The 19,368-nt window shown below is 38.4% G+C and overlaps 1 protein-coding gene across 1 annotated transcript in view; it reads left to right on the top strand.

The window, feature by feature from the left end:
* Positions 1–1,553: 1,553 nt before the first annotated feature.
* The window catches only part of LOC139727967 (telomerase protein component 1-like), a 41,625-nt gene continuing 23,810 nt past the window's right edge, over positions 1,554–19,368 (top strand). Inside the window, exons 1-13 of the mRNA XM_071638942.1 lie at positions 1,554–1,778; positions 6,758–6,826; positions 10,482–10,588; positions 11,021–11,154; positions 12,306–12,436; positions 13,228–13,323; positions 13,831–13,923; positions 14,449–14,642; positions 15,310–15,421; positions 16,159–16,266; positions 16,728–16,901; positions 18,031–18,218; positions 19,009–19,184. Coding sequence (XP_071495043.1) covers positions 1,554–1,778; positions 6,758–6,826; positions 10,482–10,588; positions 11,021–11,154; positions 12,306–12,436; positions 13,228–13,323; positions 13,831–13,923; positions 14,449–14,642; positions 15,310–15,421; positions 16,159–16,266; positions 16,728–16,901; positions 18,031–18,218; positions 19,009–19,184 — 1,807 coding nt within the window. The remainder of the gene's footprint in view (positions 1,779–6,757; positions 6,827–10,481; positions 10,589–11,020; positions 11,155–12,305; positions 12,437–13,227; positions 13,324–13,830; positions 13,924–14,448; positions 14,643–15,309; positions 15,422–16,158; positions 16,267–16,727; positions 16,902–18,030; positions 18,219–19,008; positions 19,185–19,368) is intronic.

Below are 19,368 nucleotides of genomic sequence, written 5' to 3'. Positions count from 1 at the left end.
CATCAAAAATAAAACTGAAACCAAGTTCATGCTGTAATCACCAACAGTTTATTATTTTCGAGCGATTCGCTCTTTTTCAGGTGTTCTTGATTCTGAGAGAACAAGCGTCAATAAAGGCCTGACCATACCGACAGGTGTTATAGAAAGTATGTTGTGATGGTGATGAAAAGTGTTCAGATGGCACTTCGTGATGTTATTTTGACAATGTAGCTGATCATATTTTTGACACTGCGCTGGTGTTCATTCAACGATGACACTGAATGGTGTTGATTTGATATTGCTCAGAGTTAATACGATCAATTAAAATGGTATAACATCCTCCCAGTGTCAATAGGAAACCACACCAACTGGTGTTACTGGGGTATGGTGTCAATGTGTTCACAACTTTTTATTTAAAAAAAAAAATCAAGTACTTTAACGGAAAGTTATTGTTAGTCTTGTTGAAGTTCAAATTCGACAAGAAGAACATAATACATTTAGGCCTACCTACCTATATACATGTATACAAAAGTTTTATATTTTGAAGTGATACCCGGAGGTGTCAATTTAACACCAAAAATGAGCACTGGAAATTTAACACCACAGTTCGGTGTTTCATGCAGTGCATGCATTCACGTGCAGAAAATAATGCATTGCGCCATGTGTAATATACACACACTTATTTGTGCACAATATGCATTATGATAATATGCGTGTATGCGTGTAGAAAGGTTTGTGTAGTGATTTTGTGCTGTGTTGAGGTTAGGGTGGGTGAACTGAACACACCCATAGAATTTTATGTTTCTTTTATATGATTAGATATTCAAATGGAATATGATGACAGTTTATGTTTCATGATTCTGTTTATGTTTCATTTATGTGTATGACATACACAAATTGTACAAATTGTACATGAAATAGGGCCTCAGGGTAGGCCTTTCACAATACAAGTGGAATCTTGTCCAAGTGTGTGGAATATTAAAAGTGATAAATGACTAGATAAAACCTACTTGTACAAATGTATTTGTAATTGTGTGTGCATAATACAATTACAAATACTAGATTATATTGTTGATATGATTAATATAAAGAGACTCTACATTAGAGTATTTTGTTATTATCATCATTATTATTATGTATTGTAATGTTATATAAAGGTACAATAACATGGCTTTAGCGCGGTTTAGCGTGTTTCATAACTATGCAGAGTGGATGTCACAACATTTGCATGAACCATAGAACTGAAGAATAGGACTGGATATTCCCATCGTTCCACGGCATGGCGCCGCTGGCGTGGCGCTGTTGGCATTACGGTGTTGCCCATAAAAATATAAGACGTCCAGACTTTGTTTTTACTATAAATATGCTTGGTACAACCATCATACTTCAATACACTTATCATATACATTATAGATATAAGTAATAAATGTATTTTGAGTGTTTAATTTACAATATCTAACCAATTTCTGCAAGAAATATATTGGTATAGGAATATAGAGCCTCGCAGTAGACTAACTCCCATTTGCTCGTCAATTTATTCCAACCTACAGCGTGTGTGCGTAGGCTAGGCGACCATGGGATGTGGTTCATCGAACTCACTGAATGTGCCGTCGGGTCCGGCTGATTACAAATACATGGTGAAACAGACTTGGGATAAAGTGTCTGCCACTGTAAATCCCGCCATGGCGGCCAAGCAGAGAAAACTAGTCGTCAAGAGATCAGGTTGGAAAACTGTTAGGATCTTCGTCTCATCGACATTCAAGGATTTCCACGCAGAAAGAGAAGTTCTAGTGAAGGAGGTTAGTACAAGAAAGCTTTCTCGGATTAATTACGTGATGACGACAGGCCTAGCTCCTGTCTGTACTGTGTAGATAGAGACCGTCGTAGTGAACGATGTAACGTTAGAGTAGCTGGCTGGGCTCTGTGTGCATGATACATCAATATCATGGTACGGGTACAGTTTATGCCTCTATGCCTGGTATCAAAAGGAGTTGTCAGAGACATAGTCCTTGGTTTATCAAGCAGTAGGCTCCTACTGTCGTGTATTGAACATTGCTGAAGCCTGAAGGGTGATTGAAATTGACATTTAGCTGTTGTGGTAGTTCCATAGCGTTTACACCGTCTGACAATGTTTGTGCGGATTTAACTGTGTTAGGTGTGTAACTAGAGTCAACTCAAGTCAGGTTGTCGCTGAAAAAGTCAGGTTGTCGCTGAAATTTGAAGTTGTCTTCATTCATCAGTGCTGATCTTGAGTGATACTGTAAAAGTGGTTTCTTTCGCGTACAGATACTTTCCCGGTTTCCATCGGTGCCGACTTTTTCGCGTGTGTTTATTATATTCACGGTCAGCAAAATCTGTGAATTCACAGTCGGCAAGAACTGTTTTATTATGCACATGAAAACCCAAACTATAATCCTAATTATTATCTTATTTATCAAATAGAAATTAAAATTTAATGCAGGCTTACCTGAAATCCCGTCTCTCAAGTACTTTTTATAACATGCTTGTACCTACATTGCGTGGTATCACTGTGTGTGTATTGACCATCAATACACTCAATGCGCTGAATCTTTGTGTGTGCATGTGCCGTAGGCCCCTACACTTTTATGTGCGCAGTAGCGTTGTAACAAGCGGCGAGTTCAAAACATTTCCTTGTGTGGTTAATTTCGCGCGACTTTTCAAAACATCTTCGCATGTTGTTAAATTCAGGGTTCAACCTCAAAGCGCAAAAAGCGCGAAAATAAAACCACCGCAAAAGAAACCACTTTTACAGTAATGTGTTAAAACATGCGATTAAAATGGCGGAGGCACATGTGTGATAAGCATCATTATAAAAAAAAAAAAATGTCCTGATCCCACAGAATTAAAAACAAGCAAAATTCACCTTATCAAGCCCAGCCATGCATGGAAATTACTCGTACACAGAATATGCATTTTTACAAAACGGTAGGACCTACACATGTATGGTAGATTTTACTAACTACCGGTATGGAGGTGTATCCTATTACCAAACAATTTTTGTTTTATTGCTCCAAACGGGCAACATTATGCAATAATTCAGCCAAAAATATCCTTATAGATAATTGAAATGCTGATGACTTTAGCTGTAACGAAAATACTTGAAAAATAAGCCAACTTCTAGAAATAATCCATATTTCAAATAACCCTTCCACAAAAGTTGTCTCTTTTTACCGACGCAAATCGTATTGTATTACCAAACGTGCGCCCTCTGTATGGGGAAAATTGTACATTGTATTTTCGGTCAATGTTTATTAACGCAGGACAATGAACATCGAAATTTTAGCAATTATTACGTACAATGTAAATTTGAGGTAAATTACATTTTTTTTTTTTTTTTTGCTGTAGTTTAGCAATTTTCGGCACTGGCTTCCCCTGTGAGATAACAGTGTGTAGTGCAATGAATGCGTATTCGAGTTGTTGTACGCGCTCCATTGACAAAGTACGAGTTCGGTAATAGGATACCGTTCGGTAATAGGATACCTGACTATACCTGTACATGTATGTAGGCGTATATTTGTACAAGAATAGACCACGCTTTGTAGAATCAACACTGTACTGTACATACAAGTGTACACCTATAACCTTAAACATTAGAAATTAAATGAATAAATTCTCAATATTTGTAAATGTTCAACCAGATCCTGCTGACGTTTATCCAGTACAAATGTAGTACCTGTTTGTTGTTGTTCATGAAATAATCCAGCAATTGTGACTCTTATACACGCTTGTACATGTAAGATGAAAGGGGACTATTGTTACAATGTTTTATCACAATTATGGTATTGATCAAGGCATAATTATTTTTTTTTAGATCATAGATATAGCCAGTACATTTATTTCATTTATATATACGCAATGTTTGTTCATTTATCAATTTTTTTTTGGACAAACTGAAAGGAGGCTGCGAACTCAAATGTGTACATCCTATAATAATTGCATACTTACACTGTATCTACCAATGTACAATTGTACACTGTACTTAAAGGGAACGTAAACCCAAAGAGCAATGTGAATTGAGTTAAAGGAGCAACATTTAGAACACATCAGTGAAAGTTTGAAGAAAATCGGACAATCGATGCAAAAGTTATGAATTTTTAAAGTTTTGGTGTTGGAACCGCTGGATGAGGAGACTACTAGAGGTTATGACGTATGAGTGGACAACAATACCAAGAAAATGTAAAGAAAATTCTACAAAAATCCATTTTTCATGAAAATTACAAATTCCATCAACTTGATATTGACATTATGTTAAGGGTAGCAATCATTTCTTGAGCTTTTTGTGTGATTGATGAGTGCGCACTAAGGTTTCTGCTGTTTAGTGCATGCAGTTTCGCCATTCAATCAACCACCGTCTCTAAAACACAATTAGTAAACAAACAACCAACTGCATTACACATTTTAAACAAAATCATGAAACTATCATATTTATGCCCCTTTTTTCAGGTAGAATTCTCTGAGTCTTTAAATACTAGTACACGTACCGGTACTCTATACTAAACTTAAGCACAATCATTGCTCCGTAATACCAGTAATACATTGTACTGTATACGCTATATATTTCGCGGGGGTTTTATTTTCGCGAATTTCGCGGGGGTTTTATTTTCGCGAATTTCGCGAGTCGGGAGCTATTTGCGAAATTAACAACACGCGAAAATATTACCTTCCAAAATGAATCCCTTGCCTTGATGATGCGAACATTTCAGTACTAGTATACCATGTCACGGCTTACCGAACAGACCATACTGGCTAAGCTTGTTTACGCTCGTCCACGTCTACTTACGAATACTGTAGAGAGCCAATCCATTATCGCAAGGGGAGCACTCGTCAGAAATCTAGCGCGATGGACTTAACCACTTCAAAAATTTTGAATTCTAACTTACTAGTTTGCAGAGTTTGGTAATACAAGTTTTTTTCATGCAGTGTATAACTAGTATCATTCTTATTTGCTAGTAAGTTGAAAATTCACACTTTCTTTGCCACTTCATATTTTCTCTGGTCCCCCAATCGCGAATTTAACACTCGCGAAAATGTGTGACAGCGGCAATTCGCAAAAATTTATGTACGTGAAAATTATAGCGTATACAGTAAGTGATGATTTTTACACAATTTCCTGTTTGTACGTACACTGTGTATGCATACTGCATAATAAATGGTTGGAAAGGAAATTCTTGTTTGATATCAAAATACAAACTACATTTTTCATTTTGTGTGTGTGTGTGTGTGTGTGTGTGTGTGTGTGTGTGTGTGTGCATGTGTGTGTGTGTTTTTGGAAAAATATATGTACAGTGTACTGTACTGATTTCAAATAAATTCGAATGGGCAAAATGTGCATGGGTGTGAATAAGCAGGAATTCATGCAAATGTATCCTCAAAGTAAAAAATTTGAGGATTCATACCAGAGGAAACCTTCAGTGAATACAATGTACATCTATTATTTTCTTTTCACAGTCAGTAAGAATGTATTTTAAAGGCATTATTTACCATTTGCACGGAAGCAAAAACCCAGCATTAGTGCTTCAAAATGGTTCTAAAATGTGAATTTGGGATAGTAAAAACCAATGCAAAAAAAAAAAAATTGAATCAGTCGTATGTATATTGAGTAGTATATTGTTAAATATAAAGAATATGAACAATAGATATGATAAAAAAGTTTCTAGACTAAACCATCTACAGTTATGTTTTTTTTTTTATAGAAAAGTAGGGATATCTCCTTAAATGTTTTAGGCTTTATTGCAAAATGTTTACATGGTAGGATGTTTTGTGATAAAACTGACCTACACATACATGTAAGCATCAAATGTGATATCTTGAACAGTTTTTGAATCACTGCTCCCAATAGTAAGCAGTACATGTACAAATGTACCTTTAAAGGGATGGTACTGTATTCATGGAGATGAAGATGGAACTTTTAACTTTTTACAAGATACTCCCCAGAAACCATGTAAAATGAAGTGTTGAAGAGCATACTGTTCTAAGAGGAATTCAAAGGTTGTTTTTTTTTTTTGGAAAATTGGTTTTGAAATGGCTGAGGTTTCCAAAAACAAAGTACAAAAAACAAAGTGATCCTAATAAAAGAGGGGTCCCATCTTTTTATTAGTATCCATTTGTTTTGAATATCTTGGCCATTTCAAAACCAATTTTCACAAAATAGATTTGCATTCCTGTTGGAATTACATGCTCTTTCATATTTCAAATGAGGTTTCTCATTATCTCACCAAAACAGTCAGAAACCTGAAGCCAGTTCTCAGCCAAAACTATAAAATCCCTTCAAGTCATCAGCATTCTCTGTACATTCATCTTCCATGAAAGGGACTGTCCACTGTCCTAAATGATGAAGCCAGTTGGTACTCGAACCACTGCCATTATACACTGTATCTATCAAGTGCACATACAGATGAATGTAGATGACGTACATTATGTACAATATTGTGAGATGATAGGTGGTCCACCAATGTCCTTTAATTCCTGAAGACTTGCCTCATGATACACATTTTTTTCCATAGTACCCTGCAGTGCAGCCATGAAAAAATACATTACAGTCCTGTGTACAACATCATAAATGTAAGCTCAAGTTCTGACCTACATGTGGAGACATTCTATACTATTAGATGAGCTCACTTTCAAGACATTTTTTTTTTCTCTCTCCCCCTCAACAAATCTTCTACATCACTTGTTGCACAATTAAGCCCTAAGACATGTTGGTAATATATTTAACATTTCTTCCCGCCTCCTCCCCCCCCCCCCCCCCCCCTTACAGGTTTTCCCAGATTTGAGACAGTGGTGTGAAAAGCGGAGGATCCATCTTGTTGACTGTGATCTGAGATGGGTGAGTAGAAATTCATGATGATTCTATGGTATTTCATCTGGCTAGGTACAGACACCTGTGCTTCACTACCTCTACTACATTGGTCCTCTCTCTTAAAGCTTCAGTTGCTTTCTTCTTCCATATATGCATTGCTTAGAAATTGCATGGTCTGAGAGATGAAAGGGTGTTGTTTTAAAAAAAATACATATATATATATATATATATATATATATATATATATATATATATATAGAATATATATATATATACATTTTGTATATATATATATATATATATATATATATATTTTATATATATTATTTTAGATTGAATGGTGATAATGTACGTAATACATGATATGTAAGAGCAATGGATTTCCCCAAAAACACGATAAAATCTTAGGTGTTAGAAAACAGTTAGAATGTCAGTATTTGTGTCATCTTTGATGCCATCTTATAACACAGTATTCAGTCATAGCACCTCATTTTGACATTTGTGAAAATCTGCATAAAATCTACCTAAAATGTGCATTTCAAAAGTTCATCGTGGAAATATGTGGGTGCTTTAGTCTTGATTATAGTAAGGCACTGCATACATGCATGACCGAAACTTCACACTTGCATGTATTCATATTGAACCAGTCTGTACACCTGCAGAAATCACAGCAGGTCATGGTTCAGTGCATTGACCAAACGTTGTACCATGCAACTGTGACAGTCACTACAGGTGTACAGGTCCTATACATGTACGGTACATGTGTTTGTTGTACATTGTACGTATTCGTAGTGTAAACCTGTAGGCAATCTTTTTGTGATCTCCACTGGCTATATTCATGTATACACAACCATTCAGACCACACAGATGCCAGTGAGTTATGAATGGGGACAGAGAGGCTGTACATGTCGCAGTTTATTGTCCAGTTGCTATGTACACAGACTGGTGTGGAGGGCAGGAGTGTTTGTGTGTGTGTGTATGTGTGTGTTGTAATTTACTGTATGGCTGCAAAGTGCTGCTGAGTGGTGGTAATGCGAAAACTGACAAGAAGGCACTTAGCAGGTTGCTTTCAGCCAGTTGCTCCAGCATGTGGGTCAGCACTGGTGGTGCCATGGTTACGGATAAACAGAAAGTGGGCGGGCAGGAGTGCTGCTAATGTGCGTAAACAGTGCATGCATCTTTTACGCATGAACAGCATCATGTAGAGTGTGTGAATATTGATGAGAATTAAGAAAGTCAATGAATAGCCATGGTGACAGGGTGTACTAGCATACTCTGCCATGACCATCCGGCCAACTGTAATTTTGCTCTCCTCCAGACAAGTCTTGGAGCAGAGCTCCAGTTATTATGAGCTGCAATATCAAAAGTCAATAATGAACGATGTGTTGCCACAAGAGTAATACCGGTAGTGTGTAAATCTCAAGTGCTCTGAACAGGTACTTGTACATTGTGAGGAGTGACTGCTTGCTTCGCTGGATATGATGAATAAGGATTAGGTTTTACAGTTTGTTCTGAGCACCAAATTTTTATCATGTCAATCTCTTTTCTGTGTACTACATCGTAGTTACCTCTGCCAAGGGAGGAGGTTATGTTTTCGTTACCGTTGGTTTGTGTGTTGGTTTGTTAGTTAGTTTGTCCGTGTGCATGCAAAATAACTCAGAAAGTAGTGGACAGATTTGGATGAAACTTTTCCGTGTGCATGCAAAATAACTCAGAAAGTAGTAAACAGATTTGGATGAAACTTGCAAGAAAGGTTTAGAATGATACAAGTAACAGATGATTAAATTTTGGTAGTGATCCGAGAATTTTGGGGGAATTTCTGGAGGATTTTTGACATTTTGGCTGGTACCAGGTAGGGTCAATGATCTTGGGAGTTCAGGCTGCGCGTATTGAGGTTTGCATGCGCACACTAAAGTGCGTGCTCTAGTTTCTTCCAGGGCGAGACGCGCAGTGCAGCTGAGGGTTTATGACGTAACAAGGGCTTCTATATTGGAAAATCGGGCGACTTTCAGCACACAATGCTATAAGTACATATGGGTGGAAATCACTTATCCATTGTATCTCTATGGAAGAGTCAAATAAAATCTAAAATCTAAATCTAAAATCTAATGGAAGGACAAGATCAGTGGTGGAAATGAGCTGCATGCTTGAGGAGGTCTGCGCTCTCAGAGTGCTTCTCTAGAACTACAGTATGTCAACATCTTTGTCAGGTGGAACTTTTGACTTCAATGCATTTGAAATCAGTCTGATGAATTGATATTGAGATGCGATGCGATTAACCAAGGAAATGCATATTATGGAAGTACATGGTACATACAGTGGTGTACATGTACTTTGCAGAAATGTTGTCGATATGTTAGGAGGAACTGAAATGTAGACACTTTTAGCCGAAGTTTGAAAAGACACAGAGCAAGACAGGTGAATCTGTCAAATGAGAATATCTACATGTATACAATCCATGCATCATTCCTGTTGTGTGATAAGATTTGCCATGAGTTAACAAAATTTACCATTTTGATGAAATGCCCACATTTCTTACATGTATAATGACTTTGCTTCTTAATGATGCTAAAAACAGGAAAAGCATATTGTGCTACAGTGTAAAATCATCATTCAGAAAAAAAAGAAAAGATAAAAAAGTGGCTGGATGCTCTGAGTTCTTGGGGATATCAATTTGAACTCGTGTTGATTGAAATTTAAATACCGTACTAAAACAGTGTGGGATTAAAGGGGAGTGACACATAGTGAATGTGTGTAGTCTGAATAAATCAATGTGTACAGCACCTACTGTATTTCATAGCAGTTACATGTAATATTTTAAATTAACTTTGTGTAAATCGTTTAGAAATCTTGAGATGGTACATTGAGTCAAATATCATTAGAATGGTAAAAAGAGACAGTACCTCACATCGACTGTGCACCACATACATACATTTGTATTCTCTTAATACAAATGTATACCATTAAAAATATTGTCTATTTCTGCTTTTTGGTGATCACTGTCACAAATGAAGGCCATGTTTCCAAATTTCCTGATGAATCAATGGAATATGTTGTATTTGACACCAATAGCTTCTGCTCTATGTTTGGTATTATACAAGTAAGTCTATGTTGTAATTAGTTTGTTGCCACACATAAGACTGAAATTCTGCTGAATAGTTTCCAGTATAATGTGTTTTACTCATACAAATTCGAGGCTTTTCTAGAAAGCATGTACAATCTCCAGATTTAAGTGTATGTTGATGGGGAAAAACAATAAAAAATGTCATTGCTTCATCACTATTCAGTACTGACGTCACCCATGGCATGTCTCAGAAACATGTGTTACTTTTTGTACCAATATGTGTGGCTTTTACTTTATTTTCGTGTACAAATGGAGGAGGTCACAAACACTTTGGCGAAATGTTGTTTTCGCTTAAATTGACACTGATGCTATCATAAATGCACTATTAACCAAGCGCAAAGTGACATTTTCGCATGTTGTTAAATTCGCGATCTGACATTGATTCTTAAAATTTGCAAAAATAACAGCTTATACAGGACTATGCCAAAACAACATTAAAAACACTGTTTAACTGTGCTCGTTGACAAAGCCAGTTTTATTTCACCAGCCAGCAAGGATGTCCTTGCACATCACTTGTTGCTCACAATGATAGGCATGATGTGTTGATTATCTCTACAGGGTGTTCCAAAAGACACAACATCAGAGGAGACTCTCAGGACGTGCCTGGGGGAGATAGACAGATGCTACCAGGATAACATCATGCCCTTCTTCCTCAATCTCACCAGGTATGTCAAACAGGAGATCCATCAGAGACAACCTTGAAGATCCTAGTCCATATTACAATGTAGCTTATGTGTTGATTTCTCATTCAGAATATTGTCTTTTATGAGTATCTCATTGGTATCCATCAGTAACTTAAGATAAGAAATAACCACAACAGATAACAGAAAAAAGGCACAGTATATACTTAAAGCTGATACCCAGGTTTTACATCATATTGATTTGATACTTGTCCCCAGTAATGTGATGTTATGATGTGCCTTTAATGAGTTGTACTGAGGTTCACCCCTAGAGTCTAAGTAACAGTGGTATGTCTGCAAAGTTTAAGTTATTTCTTTGACTTTATTCTGTACACGAATGAATGAGAGGAAGACTTCTGCAGCTGGTATTTTACTGCAATACATGATTTCTTGCTCCTCCCCCTACCTACCCCATAGTGAACGCTGTGGCTGGATTCCTACCTCACATGATGTGCCGGAGTCGCTGTCCAAAGAATACAGATGGATACACGGCCTCTCTGTCACCGAGATGGAGATTCTTCATGGCGCGTACCGGATAGACAACCCTAACTGTGAGCCACTGTAATAGATGCTATCTTTGTCATTACCTGTGCATGAATGTAGCACTGATATTAATGAGTGTTTGCAAGACACCACATTTGATGATGCCTTGTAAAGGGCAGGATATTAGTGCAGTGCTGAACATTGGGGCCAGTCCGATGGTCCCAGACCAGTAATCACTGTTGGGTCAGTAACTTATCTGGAATTGCCAAGTTTACTATGCTGACTTGACCACCAATGAAAAAAGCATCATATCTTCGGGCCAGTTGAAAAAAAGAAGAGAGCTAATAAAGTTTAGGTTCAGACCAACAAAAAGTGGAAAAACAAGGTATCTACTGGTTTGCAAGGAACAGGTTTGACTAGCAGAAAAAAAAGGGTTTGTTTGCAGCCCTGGAGAGAGAATGTTTTGAAGAATTTTGAAACGATACTATTCTAGGAGGTCAGAGCATTCTTTTTTTTCCCCAAACAACAAGTGTTTCACCACAATTCTCTGTCGCAGCAGCAAGGTATTAAAGTCAGCCTTCTTACAAAATATATGCAGTTGCACATTGTTACTGGGGTGACGAGACCTAATATCTCCATTCACATAATTATGTTTTTAGCTCACCTGAGCCAAAGGCTCAAGTGAGCTATTGCGATCGTTCTTCATCCGGCGTCCGTCGTGCGTCGTGCGTAAACTTTTTACATTTTCGTCTTCTTCTTGAAAAACCCAAGACCGATTTTCACCAAACTTGGCAGATAGCATCCCTAGGGGGTTAGGAACTCAATTTGTTAAAATGGGCACCATGCCCCATCCAGGAGGCCCCAGGGGGCCCCAATCCCCCCAAATTAAAGAATCTTAAAAAATTTGGGCCCTTATTGTACATTTTCATTTTCTAATTGAGAATGCGTGGTCAAATTTCAGTAGAGCTGTGAAAACTTTAGATTTGTGACTGCGTGAAAGGTGAACTTGCGATACTCAGGTGAGCGCTAGACCTGCGGGTCTCTTGTCTGACCATGTTACTCAATTTCTAACCCATTGAGGACGAGTCCCGAGCATACTCGGGCAAATATCTACGGGTAATGCTTGTTGTAGCAAAGTCAGCCTGTCCTCAACGGGTTAATATACAGTACATTACTGATATTTTACGCATAGACTTGTGTTTCTTTTCTCCATCCACAGCCGTGTTCATGATTCGAAACACATCTTTCTTGAAATCGCTACCCGAGGAGTTTAGGGATGAGTTCGTTGACCCCAACCCCATCGCACCCCACAAAATGGAAGTTCTGAAGCACATGCTGAAATCAAGATTGGTAAGGAATACACCAGAAAACAAGACACATATGTTAGTACATGTGCAAAGGGGGAAACCACTAAGATGCCTACTTTACCTCAAAGTCCGAACCATACACTATGGAACATTAAGAGCAGATGCCAAAAATCATGGTGTACTGTGTACATCCATCTCAAATTGAATTTCATACCTTTTATTAGCAGTGTGTGATCCATCGAACTAGCAGACAAAAATATTTCTTTATTTTTTATGCCAGATGACATCTGGTATTTTGTAATAAATAGTGAAAATGCATTGTTTAACTTACATGTTTTGATATTCAAAATCAATCTAACAGCTGCAGAAGCTGAACATGTGAAAACAAATACTAATTGTAAATGTAGTGACGTGTGCCCTGTTCATGTGATTTCATGGTGCGCTTGTAAGTGGTAGGTTGCTAAAGATTCATCCTTATTTTGTGTTTGTGAATTACTATGTGTACAGAGGTGCGGCCGTGCCAACAAAGGCAAGAATTATTCAAACTTTCATGATAACCAAGTTTGGCCAAAAGCAGCTGTTGCTGCTGTATGGTGTTACTATTGCAGCAAAGTGAAAATGGGAAACTTCCAGTTTATTTCAAACAGAGGAATTTTCATCATGGCCTTACACTCACAATGGCCCATTTGTCTGAGTACCAGAGTTCACAATTGTTGAAGCTTAAATACACTTTATTATTGTTATATGATTATGATATGTAAATTTTCAAAAACTTCCTTGTGAAAAAGTGGTGCAGTTCTTTGATAGATGTACTGATTGATTTGTCGGCTACAGGGTAATCGTGTTCACTGGTACGATGTGGAGTACGCTGGAGTAGACGAGGATGGGAAGGTGGAGCTTAGCGGTCTGCAAGACAACTTCTCGACTCGTGTAAGCAGCAATTCATTTTCATTTTCTCCTGATGTCTTCCTCCTTTTGCTTTCAGTGTTGATGCACTCTTTCAACTATAGTTTGATCTGTCATGAATGTTACCTGTGAAGGTCAGTTCGCTTCTCCATCAAATGGGGAATGTTGTTGTAAGTTTCTTTCTGGTTTTATCATCAATTCAACGATTTTGATATAATCTTTCTCTGGTATAAGACATGCAGAGGAATTCAAAGTTGCCAATTTGATAATGGAAAGATTATAGCTTCTGCAGAAAAATCCCCCCAACGTCATGCTGGAAATTCCATTTTTAGGTAAAAGTGTTTATTCTCTTCTGAAACAATGTACAAAGAAGGGGGGGGGGGGAAGATATCAAAATAAAACAACAACAACAACAACAACAACAACAGGAAATGTTGATAAGTCTATTTTCAGTATTGTGCATTTGAATGTTTAATATGAATACAGTTGCTTCTGTACCTGCCAATATATATTTCCACCCTATCCTTACAGGTGTTTGAGTTCTTCCAGGAGAGAATCAGTGAGCAGTATCCATTGATTGATATGAACCTTGACCCCTACCAGCAGGCCAAGGAGGCACATGAGGTAAGAGGAGATGCCTTGCCTGTCATAGCACCCTTATCTGTCACTCTTTTGAATGAAAACAGAAAGGATAGAGAAAAGGCCTGGCAACTGTGAAACCGTTTTACTATTTTAACAAGTAGATGAAGACAAATACATTCTGTTCCACAGAGTCACATATCAATTCATTATCAGTCGATTGAATTGTCGAATGGAATCCCTGGATATGCGCAGTGATTTCTGCATATATCTTCAATCATTTATGTTTAGCATGTAAACTTTATAGAGGAATCAAAATCGGCGCATAGTAGTTTTTCTGTTTTTCTTCAGTTCTCCATTTTTTGTTTCTTTTATATTTTTGACCATCATTATGTAGATTGAAACAAGAAAATTACCCCCACAAATTCCGAGTATACCTTTTATCCCAAATTAGCTTTGGAAAAAGAAACTTCTCATTGTTGATTTCCCATTACAGGAGATGGGAGGGGTAGGGAGAAGCTATGTTATCTCATGTGCCTACATGTTCTTTACCCCACCTTCCCACCCCAGTCTTTTCTCAAAAGTCGGGGCGGCACTGTCCTCGGCCGCGTGGACATTCTAGAGCAGATCCAAGGCTACGTGATAGAACCTGCTCAGGAGAAGACGCTGACCATCACTGGCGGTGCGGGCTCTGGGAAGTCATCGATCATGGCACGTACGGCAGACGTCGCCCAGACGATGGCCTTCAACAAGCGCATCCCAGGGTAGGTGGTCCCAGGAATAAAAACAGAAAAATGCAGTGTGAAAAATATTCAGTCCTATATTCAAGACATCCTTGAACGTACAAGTACTCAGGCTCAGGATGAAATATACTCTGAACTGAACTGAACTGAACTGAACTCTCTGAGATTCAGACATAACTGCTGCCATTATACTGCATGGGATAGAGCATTTCCCCAAATTGTCATACCATTTGGTTATAAAATATCATTTGGTTTAAAGGGGTTCACATATTAAACATGTCTGCTTGTATTGTATGGTGAATTGCCGAATAAATGATAATAATAATGATAACAGGAATATGCATGCCACCTATGCATGTGGTTTTCCTTGTCATATAGTGGACTCTGTAAGGGATTTCGGTCACAAACAAACACTCTTCAGCTTTTGGTGTCAGCTCATAGATCATTTCTAATGTCGGCCTGTATGGCTCATCACCTGTGCCAGGTGTGTTTAATTTTAGTCTCAGCATTTGATAGTGTGTTTGTTCTATTAAGTATGATTGTGTGAGTTTATGAAGTATCAGAGAGAGTGGATGGTGTAAAAGTATGCTCTAGAAATTTTGTAGAGAAGGTTGCAATTTATCTGAACTATTGTTCAAGTAGTTTGATATTGTAAAATATCAAAATTGTTCTGTGTTGTTTTGAACAGGGGTGGTGACACAGGTTGGCATGTCTTCTACCACTTTGTTGGCGCCATCCCAGGATCAACAGACCTGGAGCTGTGCCTCCGCAGACTCCTCAAGGAACTCAATGCTTTTAACGTAAGTTGTGAATTGCCGCACATACACTTACTTTGTAACTCCCTGTATATCTAGTAGAATTTTGTGTTTGAATTCCTCCCCTTTTTTTGTACATGGTCACTGTCATCAAAAGTTATATTGCAATATATCCTAAACCAAGCTAATCTTTCTGATATTTATCTTGTTTATCTTTTATATATATTTCCAGTGTATCCAAAGCACATTGTACATAGCATAAAATCACTATAACAAGTATCTTATCATATTTTGATGGTTAGATAACTGTGTAATTATATACAGGGAATAGGCTGCGAGAAGTAGCAAAATATCAAAGTAGATGACGTAATATAGAGCACAGCTGTGAATCATTTGCCAGCATCCACATGTATGCTTGATAACAAGATTTTGGATGTGATGATAGTGTGGCCCTATGAAAGAGCAGTGGTAACAGTGAGGCTATATTTGGTGAACAAGACCATATCAGGCTATATTTGATGAACAAGGCCATATCATAATATGATAAAGCTTTGAAAATTTCCTCTGGTATATGTTAAAGGTTGAAATTTAAGAATTCCTCAAAAACTTGCTGTTTCATCTCATCCCTGTTTCTACATTTGCAAACATATTAGATAGATTCTAACATTTACTGCAGTTTTGTATCTTCTTTGAAACTGAAACAGGTTATGCCTGTAATTTTGTGCCATATGGCTATGATTGCATGGCTATAATCGCTTCTACTGTGTGTAAATATGTTGCAGGAAGCTACAATGCCAAAGAACCTGGAGGCGTGCTGTCAACTGGCCTGCGGTGTCCTGTCCAATCCAAAGACACAGCCCGTCATCGTCATCATAGATGCCCTCAATCAGGTATGGCAAGCTTGATCGCAGCACTGTCTTCCATACTCGTGTACAGAATACTGTTTAACAAAAATGCTGCCTAACATGGACTACAGAACTGGCACTGAAAGATGTGTTGCAGATAATTGGTGATGCCCTTAATTAGGTACAGCAGGCTTGATCACTGCACTGTCGCCCTTACTTGTGTACAAAATAAAAAAAACATATTGCAGAAAGAGTGCCTTCTGCGGAATACAGGAAACCAGATCACAACATTTTTTTTCTCCTTATAGGCAGAAAGATGTGTCACAAATTTATTGCCTTCAATCAGAACAAAGAATTTGAAGGGACTTTGACAAGTGTCTAGCCCTCTATTCACAAAGAGACCCCTAGTTTTCAGTGAAATGGCTTGACCCTTCAAGTACATTGTACTTACTGGTATATATCTCTTTTGCGTGACCTTTATCCACCCCCTCTATGGCTATACCCAGTTTGATGACGACAAGTCCTCGTCCGTGCTGAGCTGGCTGCCCCGTAAGCTGGCTCCCCAGGTGCGGGTCATCCTCTCCATGATCAACGACACCCCGCCCCACAAAGAGCTCCACGAGAGGACCATCAAGCCCCAGGAGATCGAGGTCACACCCCTGGACATGCAGGCCAGACAGGTGGGTGGTGGACAACAACTATTGATTTCTCAAATTCATGAAATTCTTCCGTCGAGATGTTTTCATTCCAGCTGATTGACAAATTGCCATAAATTGACGTAGACTACATTTATGTCAATGTAGAGCAATTTGTCAATCAGTTGCAACTATTGATTGATTGTATCCTGAAGAGAATTTTATCAAGTTGTAAATTTCACCATAACGGGGTGTTCACCTACCTAAAATCAATTTGATTGATGTCCTTGTTCCTTTATTCTCTGTATTTTTTTTTTAAAGTGACGAATCTTAGAAAAACATTTATAATCTCTATCTTTTATTGGTTTCCTACTCTCTAGTTAACCTGTAAAAAAATAAAACAAGCAAACAACAAGATTCTGATTCATTTAAGACAATAACTAGTCCTTCCAGCAAGATACAGTGACTAGTCTGTACTTGATCTGTTGTATTTTGAGTTATACTTAACAATGTTATACAGTTGAACCTCTCTTATCCGGCCTCCCTTTATCAGGATCTCTCTATTATACGGACGCAATCTCGCCGTGATTTTTTTAAAAATAATTACGGGAGGAAAGGGGGATTCCCAACTCCTTGAGAACTCCTACACAAACACACATGAATTACATACTTATACTTGATACATTTCTTAATAATTATTTAGGTAGATCATCCTAAGAATTTATAAAAGAATAACGATTTCATTCTTGCAAACACGAACCTCTATTTTGTGGTCTGTTACTTAGTGTAACAATAAAAAGGTTGCAGTATACACATTACTACATGTGGTACTACAATGGGCTAAATCAGTACATGTGTATGTATATGTACATGTATAAAGCATTGAGTCTCCCGTATCCGGCCAAATCCCTTATCCGGATGAGCCCCGGTCCCGACTTGTCCAAATACGAGAGGTTCAACTGTAATCTCTTTGACCATTCAGCAGTTAGTGGCTGAGTTGTTTGTATTCCACTATAACATTGACTTGCCAAATCTGAATTGTAAACCAAGTCATGGCTCAATGCATGTGATAACACTGCCTGATAGATTTGATCCAGAGTCCAGTACACATCTTTATGAACCTTAGAGAAAGGTGACTGAATTCATCCGTTCAATTCCCTGCCAATGTCCACAGCAAATAGTGACTGAGATGTTGGGCAAGTACAACAAGAAACTGGATGAAGACCAGATGGCTAGTCTGCTGGCCAAGGAGTCTTCCCAGAATCCCCTCTGGCTGGCTGTGGCCTGTGAGGAACTCCGCGTCTTCGGTCTCTTCGCCAAGGTGACCGACAAGATCAACAGCCTCGCGGACGGCCTCCTGGAGTAAGCCCAAAGCTCTTCTGAAAATCTCTTTACTTTCATATGTACTGACCTAGCAAACCTTTAATAGTTCACTCCTTAACCTATATCTGCTGATCTCTGGGATATCGCGTAGTTTGTGCAGCAAGTGCTGATCTACGGGATAATCTGTAGCGGACATGGCTTGGATGGTAACATCATTTATATACTAGCTTATTATATCCTGTGAACTCGGACCTGACATCTCACAGTCCTTTGCCTGAAACAACACCAAACCATGCAGAATGCAGTACCTGGGATTTTGGTTTTATTAAGTTGTGACTTTCTGACCAATGTTTGATAGTTCCAAGAGGGAGGCTGTATTGGTATTTCCTCAGTGTCATTGCCAGTATTTTGGCTTTTTCTTGATGACCAAAAATGTTATCAAACCCTTTTTGACCTCTGCAGTGTCTACATCTTTCAGGTTCACATCTTGCTTTCTCAGTCTTAATTGTGCTAGATTGTGTGTAGATAATATTGATTCTGTCTTGAGCATGTTACTAGATGGAGTTGGCATGCCTGTGTATGGGATAAATTATGATTATTAATTGTTTAAAAGCACAAATGTACACCATTTGTTTATTCTCTCCGTTAAAGTATCAGAGCAAAATCTGTTTTACTCTTATGCTCTTCTTTCCTTCCTAGTGTGAATTCGGTTTTTCTTCCATGTTGTTGACATTGTGAAAACCTCCTGGAATTATGTCCCTTATTTCTGTGCTACTGCTGGGATGTTAAACATACCTACTCTCTCTCTCTCTCTCCCTCTGCTGCCTAGGCTCCTTGAACAGGTGTTTACACGGTTTGAGGAGGAGAATGGAGGCATGCTCCTGGTGGCCACCCTTTGTCTCCTGGAGTGCTCCGCCACCGGACTCCTGGAGACTGAGCTCCTCCTCATCCTGGGAGATGAGGACAACCTCATGCCAGCGGAGAAAGAGTCAGACAACAGCAAAGGTGAGAAGGGGTGAAATATGATGTTCTAGGGATGAATTTGAAGTGATGTTAGACCATGAGCATGACTCCGCGACGATACAGGCTTGTAAGGTGCCAATGATGGTAGTGGTGATGGTGGTGGTGGTGATGGTGGTGATAGTGGTAGTGATGGTGGTAGTGTTGGTGGTAGTGATGGTGGTAGTAG

This window comes from Diadema antillarum, unplaced genomic scaffold (genome assembly GCF_040938485.1).
Source record: "Diadema antillarum isolate AM-2024a unplaced genomic scaffold, OU_Dant_1.0 seq00000160_RagTag, whole genome shotgun sequence".
Classification (NCBI taxonomy): Eukaryota; Metazoa; Echinodermata; class Echinoidea; order Diadematoida; family Diadematidae; genus Diadema; species Diadema antillarum.
This window is presented reverse-complemented; position numbering and strand designations above follow the sequence as displayed.